This window comes from Astyanax mexicanus, chromosome 22 (assembly GCF_023375975.1).
Source record: "Astyanax mexicanus isolate ESR-SI-001 chromosome 22, AstMex3_surface, whole genome shotgun sequence".
Taxonomy (NCBI): domain Eukaryota; kingdom Metazoa; phylum Chordata; class Actinopteri; order Characiformes; family Acestrorhamphidae; genus Astyanax; species Astyanax mexicanus.
Window position 1 is genome coordinate 38,647,098 of NC_064429.1, and position 12,180 is coordinate 38,659,277.

General features: G+C 38.7%; 1 protein-coding gene across 2 annotated transcripts in view; it reads left to right on the forward strand.

Annotated features, from left to right (window-relative positions):
- LOC103021927 (coiled-coil domain-containing protein 60) overlaps positions 1-10,959 on the forward strand; it is a 32,747-nt gene extending 21,788 nt beyond the window's left edge. Inside the window, exons 6-14 of one of the 2 annotated variants that reach the window (XM_022664675.2) lie at positions 304-408; positions 3,656-3,746; positions 4,671-4,890; positions 7,973-8,060; positions 8,781-8,852; positions 8,935-9,054; positions 9,569-9,748; positions 9,921-10,110; positions 10,241-10,959. In XM_022664675.2, the coding sequence (XP_022520396.2) occupies positions 304-408; positions 3,656-3,746; positions 4,671-4,890; positions 7,973-8,060; positions 8,781-8,852; positions 8,935-9,054; positions 9,569-9,748; positions 9,921-10,110; positions 10,241-10,318 (1,144 nt within the window). In that variant the 3' untranslated portion in view covers positions 10,319-10,959. The remainder of the gene's footprint in view (positions 1-303; positions 409-3,655; positions 3,747-4,670; positions 4,891-7,972; positions 8,061-8,780; positions 8,853-8,934; positions 9,055-9,568; positions 9,749-9,920; positions 10,111-10,240) is intronic. The other variant, XM_049470300.1, reaches the window with a different exon arrangement.
- The last annotated feature ends 1,221 nt before the right edge of the window (positions 10,960-12,180 follow it).

A 12,180-nucleotide genomic window follows, 5' to 3' on the forward strand; every position in this document is an offset into this window, starting at 1 on the left:
CGGAGTCTCCTGCTCCCAATATTAAACCTTAGATGTGTATTTCTTATATAAAGATTTTCAGAATTTCAGAGTTTTTGAATTTCTCTTAGATATTAAATATTATAATATTAATTGGAGGTGTTTATATTATAATATTAATTGGAGGTGTTTATATTAGAATATTAATTGGAGGTGTTTATATTATAATATTAATTGGAGGTGTTTATATTAGAATATTAATTGGAGGTGTTTATATTATAATATTAATGCTGGTGTTTATATTACAACATTGATGCTGGTGTTTTTTCTGATGGTCTGTTGTAGGGAGTGTCTGTATGGTCAGTTGTGCTGTCTGTACTGGCTGCTGGACGCTCTGACGCTGGAACATCCTGGAAGGATTGGGCCTGTGACTTCCTGCTGGGACAGGAAGTGAGTGGAGGAGCACTAAAGCACTCAAGCTGCTTAAACTGATCGATTGTTTAGAGTTTGACCAGTTCAGGGAATCAATCATCACAATTAATCAAATTCATGCAGTGAGTCAATACTAAATCTTTTGATAATTTAAGTTAGAAACTGGTCATTTATTACTATATGTATTTATTTTCAGTATTATAAGGTTGCAGTAATGCTAACGTGATTATATGTGATGATGATATAGTTTATATACACACAGTAACTTGCTCTTACAGCCTAAAACACTGAGACCAGGCTATAGTTAATACCTGTTATATAACACTCTATATACAGTATATAAATCCATAAATCCAGTTACAGTAAATCCAAATACAGTATATAAACCATTGATCCCACAGAGCATCTTTCTCTCTGAGTTTATTCAACCAGAGCTAAACATCTCACAGATTATCTGTGATATTATCTGCAGTATTATCTGCAGTAATATCTGCAGTATTATCTGCAGTAATATCTGCAGTATTATCTGCAGTATTATCTGCAGTATTATCTGCAGTATTATCTGCAGTAATATCTGCAGTATTATCTGCAGTATTATCTGCAGTAATATCTGCAGTATTATCTGCAGTATTATCTGCAGTAATATCTGCAGTATTATCTGCAGTATTATCTGCAGTAATATCTGCAGTATTATCTGCAGTAATATCTGCAGTATTATCTGCAGTATTATCTGCAGTATTATCTGCAGTAATATCTGCAGTAATATCTGCAGTATTATCTGCAGTATTATCTGCAGTATTATCTGCAGTATTATCTGCAGTATTATCTGCAGTATTATCTGCAGTAATATCTGCAGTATTATCTGCAGTATTATCTGCAGTAATATCTGCAGTATTATCTGCAGTATTATCTGCAGTATTATCTGCAGTATTATCTGCAGTAATATCTGCAGTATTATCTGGAGTATTATCTGCAGTATTATCTGCAGTATTATCTGCAGTATTATCTGGAGTATTATCTGCAGTATTATCTGCAGTATTATCTGCAGTATTATCTGCAGTAATATCTGCAGTATTATCTGCAGTATTATCTGCAGTATTATCTGCAGTATTATCTGCAGTAATATCTGCAGTATTATCTGCAGTATTATCTGGAGTATTATCTGCAGTATTATCTGCAGTAATATCTGCAGTATTATCTGGAGTATTATCTGGAGTATTATCTGCAGTAATATCTGGAGTATTATCTGCAGTATTATCTGCAGTATTATCTGGAGTATTATCTGCAGTAATATCTGCAGTAATATCTGGAGTATTATCTGGAGTATTATCTGCAGTATTATCTGGAGTATTATCTGCAGTATTATCTGCAGTATTATCTGCAGTAATATCTGCAGTATTATCTGGAGTAATATCTGCAGTATTATCTGCAGTATTATCTGCAGTATTATCTGCAGTATTATCTGGAGTATTGTCTGTGAGCTGTGGGATGGTCACAGTGTTCGGGTCGGACTTCCTCCCTCAGGCTAAACTCTGACCTTAATCATTCTGTGGATGTTTGACCTTGGGTTGATGCAAGTTGATGTAATGAGGGCAGAATCTCCAGAGCCTCGAGACAAGAGAGGACAAATCAGAGAGACGACAGATTACTTTTCTACTTTACTCATATCTGAAGCAACTGTAGGCAGAACGTTGGATAATTCTGCGGTAATAATACTGTAAACACAAGGGTTCACTGTAAACTCAATGAAGGCGGTCTGAGACTCATGATTGGCTGGGTAAAAGGGGCAGCTCCAACAAATAAGTGGACAAGTTTTTCTCCGCCAAGGCTGATGAGTTTTTAAAATATTTTCTATAGAACAAAAAGAAGGGACGGCACAGCATTTGCTTATATATGTTTATATATAAACGTAATAATCAGCGATGTGGGAGAGTCGGATCGGGTCGTCCGCCACGGAGGAGAGAGAGAGAGACAGCTTAGTGTTATAAATGTCAGACAGACAGCAGCGGGGCGTCTCATATATTAGAGAGAGTGACGGAGAGAGAGAACAAGAAAACAGATCATATCCTGTCTCCTCCAGCTACCAGTCTTATTAATGATAAACTGGGGAGAGAGAGCGAGAGAGAGAGAGTGAAAGAGAGAGAGAGAGAGAGAGAGAGAGTGAAAGAGAGAGAGAGAGAGAGAGTGAAAGAGAGAGAGAGAAGGATAGAGAGCTGCAGAGAGCTGAGGACAGGCTGGGTTTAGCCTGCAGGTCTCAGTCGTCCAATTTCCAATAAAGTGAAGCTGGAGAGACTCTGAGCAGATATTTTACACTGTGAACCTGATGAAACCGTAACAGAGTCCAACACAGAAACTCACTTACAGCACTGCACTCGTTTTCCATCCCTCTATTTTATTCATCATTTTACACTGAGAAAGATTCTCAGTGATTTCTGTTACATTGCCCTAACCATCAACCATCATCCATCATCAACCATCATCCATCATCAACCATCATCCATCATCAACCATCATCCATCATCAACCATCATCCATCATCATCCATCATCAACCATCATCCATCATCAACCGTCAACCATCATCAACCGTCAACCATCATCAACCGTCAACCATTTACCACAAACCCTCAACTGTCAACCTTCACCAGATTCCAAACAGATCCTGAATTTGTCGCTAATGATGATACAGTTTTAGACTCTATCAGTCCAGTTTCTCGTTCCTAACACTGCTAATGAAGGCGGAGTCTGGCTGATTGATGCTCCTCCTCTCAAAGTCTTTCAACTGGGTAAAATATCTTAAAACTCATTATACAGCCAAAGATCTCTCAGCAGGAGGAGCACTACCCAACATTATCTATAAAAGACCCAAAAGAGTCTTCTATAGGTCAGTAGGGGAAACAGTTATACGCCGTCTTGTGGTGTAAAGACCCAGTGTCTAATTAGACCAATCACATCTATAGTCATTTACATATCTACCTGATACAGAACTGCTCATTTTTCCTCAGTACAATTACTGTTAAAACCAGTTCTTTCTCTAACTGGAGGAAACTGTAGTAAAATATTATTTCTCTCTCTCTTTTTTCTCTCTTTCTCTTTCTCTCTCTCTCTCTTTCTCTCTCTCTTTTTCTCTCTCTCTCTTTCTCTTTCACTCTCTCTCTCTCTTTTTCTCTCTCTCTCTCTCTCTTTCTCTTTCTCTCTCTCTCTCTCTTTTCTCTCTCTCTCTCTCTCTCTCTCTCTCTCTCTCTCTCTCTCTCTCTCTCTTTTAGGGATCCCGGGGGGAGTAGAAACGCTCTGAAGGTTCTGAATAAAGAGAAAGTAATACAGGCCAAGTGGGAGCAGTTTATCTCCTCACCAAAGGTTTTACTTTATCTCCTTATACAACTGTGTGTGTGTGTGTGTGTGTGTGTGTGTGTGTGTGTGTGTGTGTGTGTGTGTGTGTGTGTGTGTGTCTTTGTGTGTGTGTGTGTGTGTGTGTGTGTGTGTGTGTGTGTGTGTGTGTGTGTGTGTGTGTGATTACTGGCTGTTGTTTCCATAAAAAGTACAATTGCAATGTCATTAACCTAATGAATAATATAAAAATAATCAATACAATACAAATAATTATTAGATAAACACTTTATTTATTGGTTGATTTTTACTGTATGGAATAAGGAGGAACAGGCGGTGACCTCACTGATAATCCTGCAGATCAACTTTTACATCAACAATAAACAGAATAGTAAATAAAATAACATTGCTGTTCCCGTAAATGAGCTGCTGGAGCTCCTTCACAGCGTCAACCAGCAGCTCAGTTTCCTCTGCTGAGAAGAGTTTGTTGAACACGTCCAGGTAGCTGCACCGTTACAATAGCAATCCACCAAAGACAGAGCTCACCTGATCTACTCTTAAAGAGAATGATGAGCAACAGAGAGACACTCTGATTGGTTTATTATTTCACGTTACGCCCAAAATTAACCACACCCATGAATAATTAAGATAATTAGTACATGACTTTTGCACGTTTCAAGCTGTGCAAGGTGTACTTTTCCCATCGTTACGATAGCAAAGACACACTGACACTGCACGGTGCACAGCTCCCCTACAGATCAGTGAAAAAGGACCTAATATGTAATTCATGTATAATTAATGTATAATAATAACCTGTTAAGTAATGATCTATATGCATGTAAATTAATTAACCTTGTTAATTAATGATTAGTTCATTTGGAAGTTACGTTGAGTACAGTTCCAGAAAGATGATACTACCACCACCATGTTTAACAGTTTCTGTCTCTCTTTCAGTCTCTGCGTCCGGTACTGAGAGTGTCCCGTATCGGTTCTGCTCGACCCAAGTCCTCCTCTGTGAGTGTTGGGCCGTCCATGGCTGTGACATCATCACTGAGCAGCAGCCTATCATCTTCCACGCTGGACATCAAAGACTCTGGTGATGTCACTGTGTCTGCCGAGCAGGGCGGACCTCAGAGCAGGGCGGGGCCAGAGACGGACCCGCCTCTTTCTGAATGTAGGTGATGGAGTTTACACCTGTAGCACCTGTTACACCTGTTATACCTTCATTATACCTTCATACAGTATATACCCTTTACTATTTATCAGCGTATATTCTTTATATAGATAAATAAAGTGTGGGAAAGTGTTTCTATTCAGAAGAAGATAAAAGTGATCAGTATAAATAAATGATTCTAAATTTATTTTGATATTCCTGATATTTAAGATAAAATGCTTCTCTGGTGAGCTTTTGTTTATGTTCCTCCCCTGTCTCTCTCTCTCTGTCGCTCTGCGTGACTTTAGTTTCCTGTTCTCGTTTTTTGTTTTTCTGCCGGTTCTCGGGCTCCCTATCTCCTTATAAGGGTGTTGGGGACATGTCCCATGGGACGTGTCCCAATTCACTAGTCAGGGCAGCGGTAGTGTATTGGAGCGCAACCCTGACGATACAAGTTGGATGCCACGTGAGGAGCGGTGTGTTTATTTATTTATTTATTTAATCCTTTCTTCTTGGGTTTACCTGCTTTAAGATCAACTGTTCTGCAATTGGGTTCAGCAACCCTCTGGGCTGGAGAGCTACTAGTCTGTAGCTCCATCCTATTACACTTCATTACACTTCATTACACTTCATTTTACAAAACTGACTTTTTTTGTGGCCACGTAATGGCTTGGAAAATATCTGGCCTGCGGCCAAACTTGATTGCCAACCCCTGACTTCATTGATCTCGGTGAGGATTTCTCACTGATCTCTATTAAGACCAAAGCAGTGAATCTCCGGTTGGAGGCGTGACCTTTGTCTGACCTCTGCCCTCCCTGTAGATCATGATCAGCGCTCTGTAGCGCCCCCTACAGTCTGACCCTGGATCAGTTCTGCTACAGTAGACGTCTGGCCGTTTCCCTCCTTCAGCTCCTTCAGAAGAGAGAAACGACCCGTCAGAACCAGAACCTGATTAAAGCCTCTTAATTCCGGACAGTTAATTGAGTTAATTGAAGAAATCGTTAATCCGTCAGATTTGAGCGTAAATCCCGGAGCTGTTCTGCTCCGATATCTCCCTCCGTCCCGCTCTTATTCTTAACGTTTAAACCGGATCAGAACCGGACTTTTGTTTTGAGCTGAAAGGAAATGAAGGTAAAAATAAACCTCTGATGAGGAAAATCATCACGGGCAGTAATTATATATTTTATAGAGCTCGATATGAACGTGATTAATCCCTCAGTGGAGAGAAAACACTGTCCTCGTTTCTAATAGGTATTAAATCCTCAGCGTTTAATACGAGATCATCAGAGTTTTATTAACCTTAATACCAAACAATTAATCACTATAAATTAAATAAATCTGAATCACTGCGCTTTTAATGTGTGTCCCCACGTCAACCCATATTTAATTCTTTAATATTTTACTTAAATATTCACTTTAATTTCTACATTTTACATTAAATACAAAAAGACAAATCCTGGTAGTTACTAATGTGTGTTTATGACCATTAATGAACTGAATAAAAAAACTGATATTTATAAATATTGTTGTTATATTGAAATGTTTGCTTTAAATCAGCAGAGGGCAGTATAAGCTCATTTTTGTACTTCGTTCAGTAAACTGAATTTCACACTCTGATTACTATAAAGAATAAGAATAATATTTAACATTTTGACATAAAATACAGGAGTATAGATATAATAAAGATGTAAACAAACAGATAAAAACACAGAATAGAAAACATCCTGCCTGAACTCATCAGAAAATCACATGATTTGTCTTTTTTATTCCCATGTTGCTGTTAGATTAATATTTTATATGTATTTCTGAGGGGGAGTTTTTGCAGACTGACTCTGGTCTGAAGTTTAAAGAGAGAAATATTCTTTAATTCTAAAGTGTTTAATCAGATTAAATCTGTACTGAAATGAGAATTTCTCTGTATTAAATGTTGCAGGTTTTGAGCAGCAGGGGGCAGAATAAACTCTACACTCTTTACTCATCACTGAAACTGGAGCTATATTTACTTTATTTATTATAATATAAATTATAATTACAGATTTATCCACTGGAATTCTGAATTCTTATTATTATTATTGCAGGTCAAAACTAGTAGATGTAAAATTATATAAAGCTGCAGATTTTATAGATACATTATTACTAATCTAAACTACATTAAACAATTAATTGAATTATAATTATTATTAGAATTACAATAATTAATTTATGAATGTGTGGAGCTGGACTTTTATTAGAATTACAGAATTACAGTGTAGATCAGGGGTGTCCAAACTTTTTTTTTGTTGGGGGCCAGAAGGAGAAATATATTTGAAGTCACGGGACACAGACTCTGTAATAAAACAAATAATGAAATATATCACTTTAAATAATACATTTTCCTGATTATTTCATTTACACACCATTTTACTGGACTAACTATCTTTATCTTTGACAGTGTTGTGTAAACTAAGATTTTTCAAATTGATGTTTCATTTCATGATGTCTCTTAATATTAAACTCCTTAATTACGCCAACTTTTAGACTCTTTGGCCCGTTTTTCTGCGCTAGAAATGCGCAGCCTCTCCGCTTTTAGACTCTTTTGCCCGTTTTTCTGTGCTAGAAATGCGCAGCCTCTCCGCTTTTAGACTCTTTGGCCCGTTTTTCTGTGCTAGAAATGCGCAGCCTCTCCGCTTTTAGACTCTTTTGCCCGTTTTTCTGTGCTAGAAATGTGCACTCTCTCCGCTTTTAGACTCTTTGCCCTGTTTCTCTGCGCTAGAAATGTGCACTCTATCCGCTTTTAGACTCTTTGGCCCGTTTCTGACACCTAGCGTTCAAACTTTGAATCTCACATTATAAAAACCTGCTTAACAGCGGAGCCAACTTTCATTCTGTTTCTAAAATACCTCGCGGGCCGCTCCAAAAAAGGAAACGGGACGCAAATGTCCCGCGGGCCGTAGTTTGGACACCCCTGGTGTAGAGTAATAAATTCTACATGTAATAAAGTAAACATAGATATATTTACCTGAAGTCTAAGTAAAGATGAAATTCAGAAATTGGAGAGTAATTACAGTAAATGTAATTGGTAGTGTGGGTAATTACTTTAGTATTTTGGTATTTTTTCTGATAGATCTGCAGAAGCTGCTGGAGGAAGTTCAGAGAGCTGTATCTACAGAACCGTTTGGATCAGAGACGGAGAACCGCCCCGAAACTGACCGGTACTCTTCTCCCATAATCCCCACCTCCACACCTCCACACCTCCTCCATCACCTCCACCCATCACCATAACCCTCACCTCCATCTATCACCTCCACCATCTTTAAACAGACAACATTTCTCCCAAATTACAAATAAAAATATTCTCATTTAGAGCATTTATTTACAGAAAATGAGAAATGACTGAAATAACAAAAAAGATGCAGAACTTTCAGACCTCAAATAATGCAAAGAAAACAAGTTCATATTCATAAAGTTTTAAGAGTTCAGAAATAATCAATATCTGGTGGAATAACCCTGGTGGTTTTTAATCACAGTTTTTTTTATGCATCTTGGCATCATGTTCTTCTCCTCCACCAGTCTTACACACTGCTTTTGGATAACTTTATGCTGCTTTACTCCTGGTGTAAAAATTCAAGCAGTTCAGTTTGGTGGTTTGATGGTTTGTGATCATCCATCTTCCTCTTGATTATATTCCAGAGGTTTTTAATTTGGTAAAATCTTATTTTTTTTACAGAGCTGTAAATCCTATAGTATATACCATACCATCTATATCTTACAGTCTATATAATTCAGTATATATATATATATATATATATATATATATATATATATATATATATATATATATATATATATACATATATATATATATATATATATATATGTATATATATATATGCTACAGTTTATATTTTACAGTATATATTCTGTTTGTTTAGTGGTGAGGTTGTGGGAGGTAGGAGGTCAGAGAGGTCGGTCAGTGGAAAGCTGGAGACTCAGAGATCTGAGAGGTGAGACTGGATTTTTACTCAGCTCTGATTGGCTGGACTGTTTCTCCTCCATCTTTCTTCATCCCTCGTTTCTCTCTCTCAGTTCCCGCCCCTCGCTGAGCTGCAGGACGGCGGAGGTGTTGGAGGAGATCAGGATGGCGTTTGATGTTCGGGTTCAGGAGCTGGATCTGAGTCTCACTGATGCTCTGGAACACAGCGCCAAGTGAGTTCCTCAAACCAGGTTCTAGACCTCCTCTTACCATGGCAACCATGTAGCATCCCTTTATCAACCGACACACCTAGCCACACCTACAGAAGTGCTTACTACCACCTTAGCAACTAACCTGTTTACCATGACAACTGTGTAGACAACCACCTAGCAGTGCTTAGCAACCAGCAAATTTTCAATAGCAACACTTTAGCAACCATCTAGCAACACAATGTAAACCAACAGCAACAGTATAGAAACGCCATGGCCGCCACCTGGCAACACTATAGAACCTGACAATTACAGTTTAGACACACCTTAGCAACCAACTAACAATACCTCAGCAGCATCTCACCAACCAACAACTATATATATTATAGCAACACCTTTGATCTGTATGATCAGTATGATCTGTAGGGTCTGTTTGATCTCTTTGATCTAAATGATCTGTATGATCTGTTTGATCTGTATGTTACATTGCATTAATGTTGCTTTTATGGGATTATTATGGGATTGTGTGTTTGTGTAGGAGGAGGTGGAGCTCTGCAGTTCAGAGATATCGGTTCCTCTCTGATGTTTCATCCTACAGATCCTTTACCTCCTCAGCCCAGTCTAGAACCTTCAAACCACGGGTTCCTCAGAGCACCGGAACCAACGGTACCACCGGAACCACGGATACGGACCCGAACCGACCCTACAGCACTCAGTGGTGGGTCTGTGATTGAGTTCTTTTGATATATAATATAATACAGGTTCTGTAGAAGAATGTAATACAGGTAACGTTGAAAGGAATATAATAAAGGTAATTAATATAAAGGTAATTAAGGTAAATGTGAATAAAGTAATATAATAAAGGTAACTAATGTAAAGGTGTATCTCAGGCTGTTGGAGCTGCTCAGGGCACTTCCTCCTCACACACACTCAGACAGGAAGTTGTCGTTGGTGCTGGAAAAGCTGAGGCGTTTTACGGCAGAACCGACGCTGAGGATCCGCCCCTACGTTTTCCTCAGGGTCCTAAACTCCCTCCAGCCCTGGGAGCTCTGCTGCCCCCACCTGACTGTAGCTGTAGAGGTAACACTCTTACACTAACACACTAATACACACACACACACACACACACACACACATATACACAATAACACACACTAATACAGTGTGTGTGTGTGTGTGTGTGTGTGTGTGTGTGTGTGTGTGTGTGTAGATGGTGAGGCGGTATGCGGTGGGGATGTCTGAGGAGGAGTATGATGATTGGCTGTGTGGACGAGTTCATCTGCCCTGAATTTACACTGTTCACTATTACACTATACTTTAGATTATATATTATATTATATACTTAGATTATATATTTATAGACTCTTTATTATACAAAATCAGAACCCAGTTTTATTTATTAAGATATTTATTAGTGATTCTGACAGTGTAAATAATGTGTATTCTAAACTACATTTTGCCACTGATATGCAAAAACCTTGTATCTCCATTTTTATTGTATTCATTGTTTTTTCTCCATATCCTGAATCTATCAGTTGTTGTTTATCTTGTATCAGAGTTTGATGATGAATGGACCAATAGAAATCCTGCAAAATTACTTTGAATAAAATCTTAGAGATTTAAATTTAACTGAAGTTTTTTGAGTGATTATATAAATATAAATATATAACTAAAGCTCTGAGTTTATAGAGTAACATCTGTTCTCTCCATCAGACCAGTGTCTCTATTACCACCCAACCACGTGCCCTCTCATTATCCTCTGTTACCACCTTGTTATTATGGTCTGTTATTATGGTCTGTTATTATGGTCTGTTATTATGGTCTGTCAGCTGTATTTTGAAGCTGAGGTTGGTCTGGGCATGTTTACTGTCTGTACTTTAAAAAACTGAAGCTACGATGCTAATGTTGCTAAGCGGTAATGGGTGTGTGTGTGTGTTTGTGTGTTTGTGTGTGTGTGTGTGTGTGTGTGTGTGTGTGTGTGTGTGTGTGTGTGTGTGTGTGTGTGTGTGTGTGGGTGCATTATAACTAGTTTGATTATTACTGTGTTTGTTTATGTTTGTAATACTGTATTAAAGGGACGCAGTGTGAGGGCAGATCTCTTACAGTGGTTTATTTTCGTAAAGACGGCATTATGAGGACCTGGGCCAACTGGGGTTTATACTCAGCAGCCGGGGGGAGTTTTACATGTGAACTGAGGATTTGGGCCTGAATCAGGTCTGGATTCATACCGGAGTCAGACCAGCAAAACTAGACCTGTATTGTGTTTCTGGTTAATAATAAAGCAGATTAATTAATTACTGGTATTTAGTTTATTGAGTGTTTATATTGAGTAATTCAGTTTTTCAGGATAAACACTGATGGTGTAATAGTGGGAATTCTGGGAGTTCTGAGGCTGTATCCGGTAAACTCTGAGTCAGGCTGTGTTTGTGGGATTGTGAGGTATATTTCCGGGCGGGTGTTGGCGCTGTGTTGGCGCTGGGTGCCCGGGGGCACTGTGCCCGCTGTGCTGCACTGTAAAGAGGAATTTACTGAATCAGCAGGAACATTCTGACTTCCAGCGGCTCTCACTATCAGTCTGATAACACACACACACACACACACACACACACACACTGCAGCTACCGCACACCACCGGGTGGTTAAAGATCAAACAGAAGCACATAGATACCCACAGGCTGAAGGGTGGGACGGGCGGGGAGACGAGGGGCACGGGGGTAAGAGGGGGGGTAAGAGGGGGAGGGGTTTGGGGGTGTAGAGGGGGAGGGGCTGTGGTTAGATATGTCTGGAATGTGGTTCTGGTTCTGGTTCTAACACGCCGGTTTAGTGATTATTACCCGACTGATTCTTTCCCAGCAGAAACAACAGATCTCAGATCTCCTTCCTAAACTACCTGAGATAAAATACACAAAACAAACAAACAAACATGTGTGAATAATAATAATTCTATTATTTAATACTGTAATACTACATGATAATAATACAGTAATAAGACAGTAGTAATAAATGTGCTATGTGTTTATATTACAGCTAATAACCATCCAGCTCCAGTCAGTTTAATCTTCAATATAAATGACTGTTTATCTTCAGTTCAGATCTATTTAAACTACAAAACTAAACTAAATCCTGAGAGATTCGAAGATTCAGTCTAGA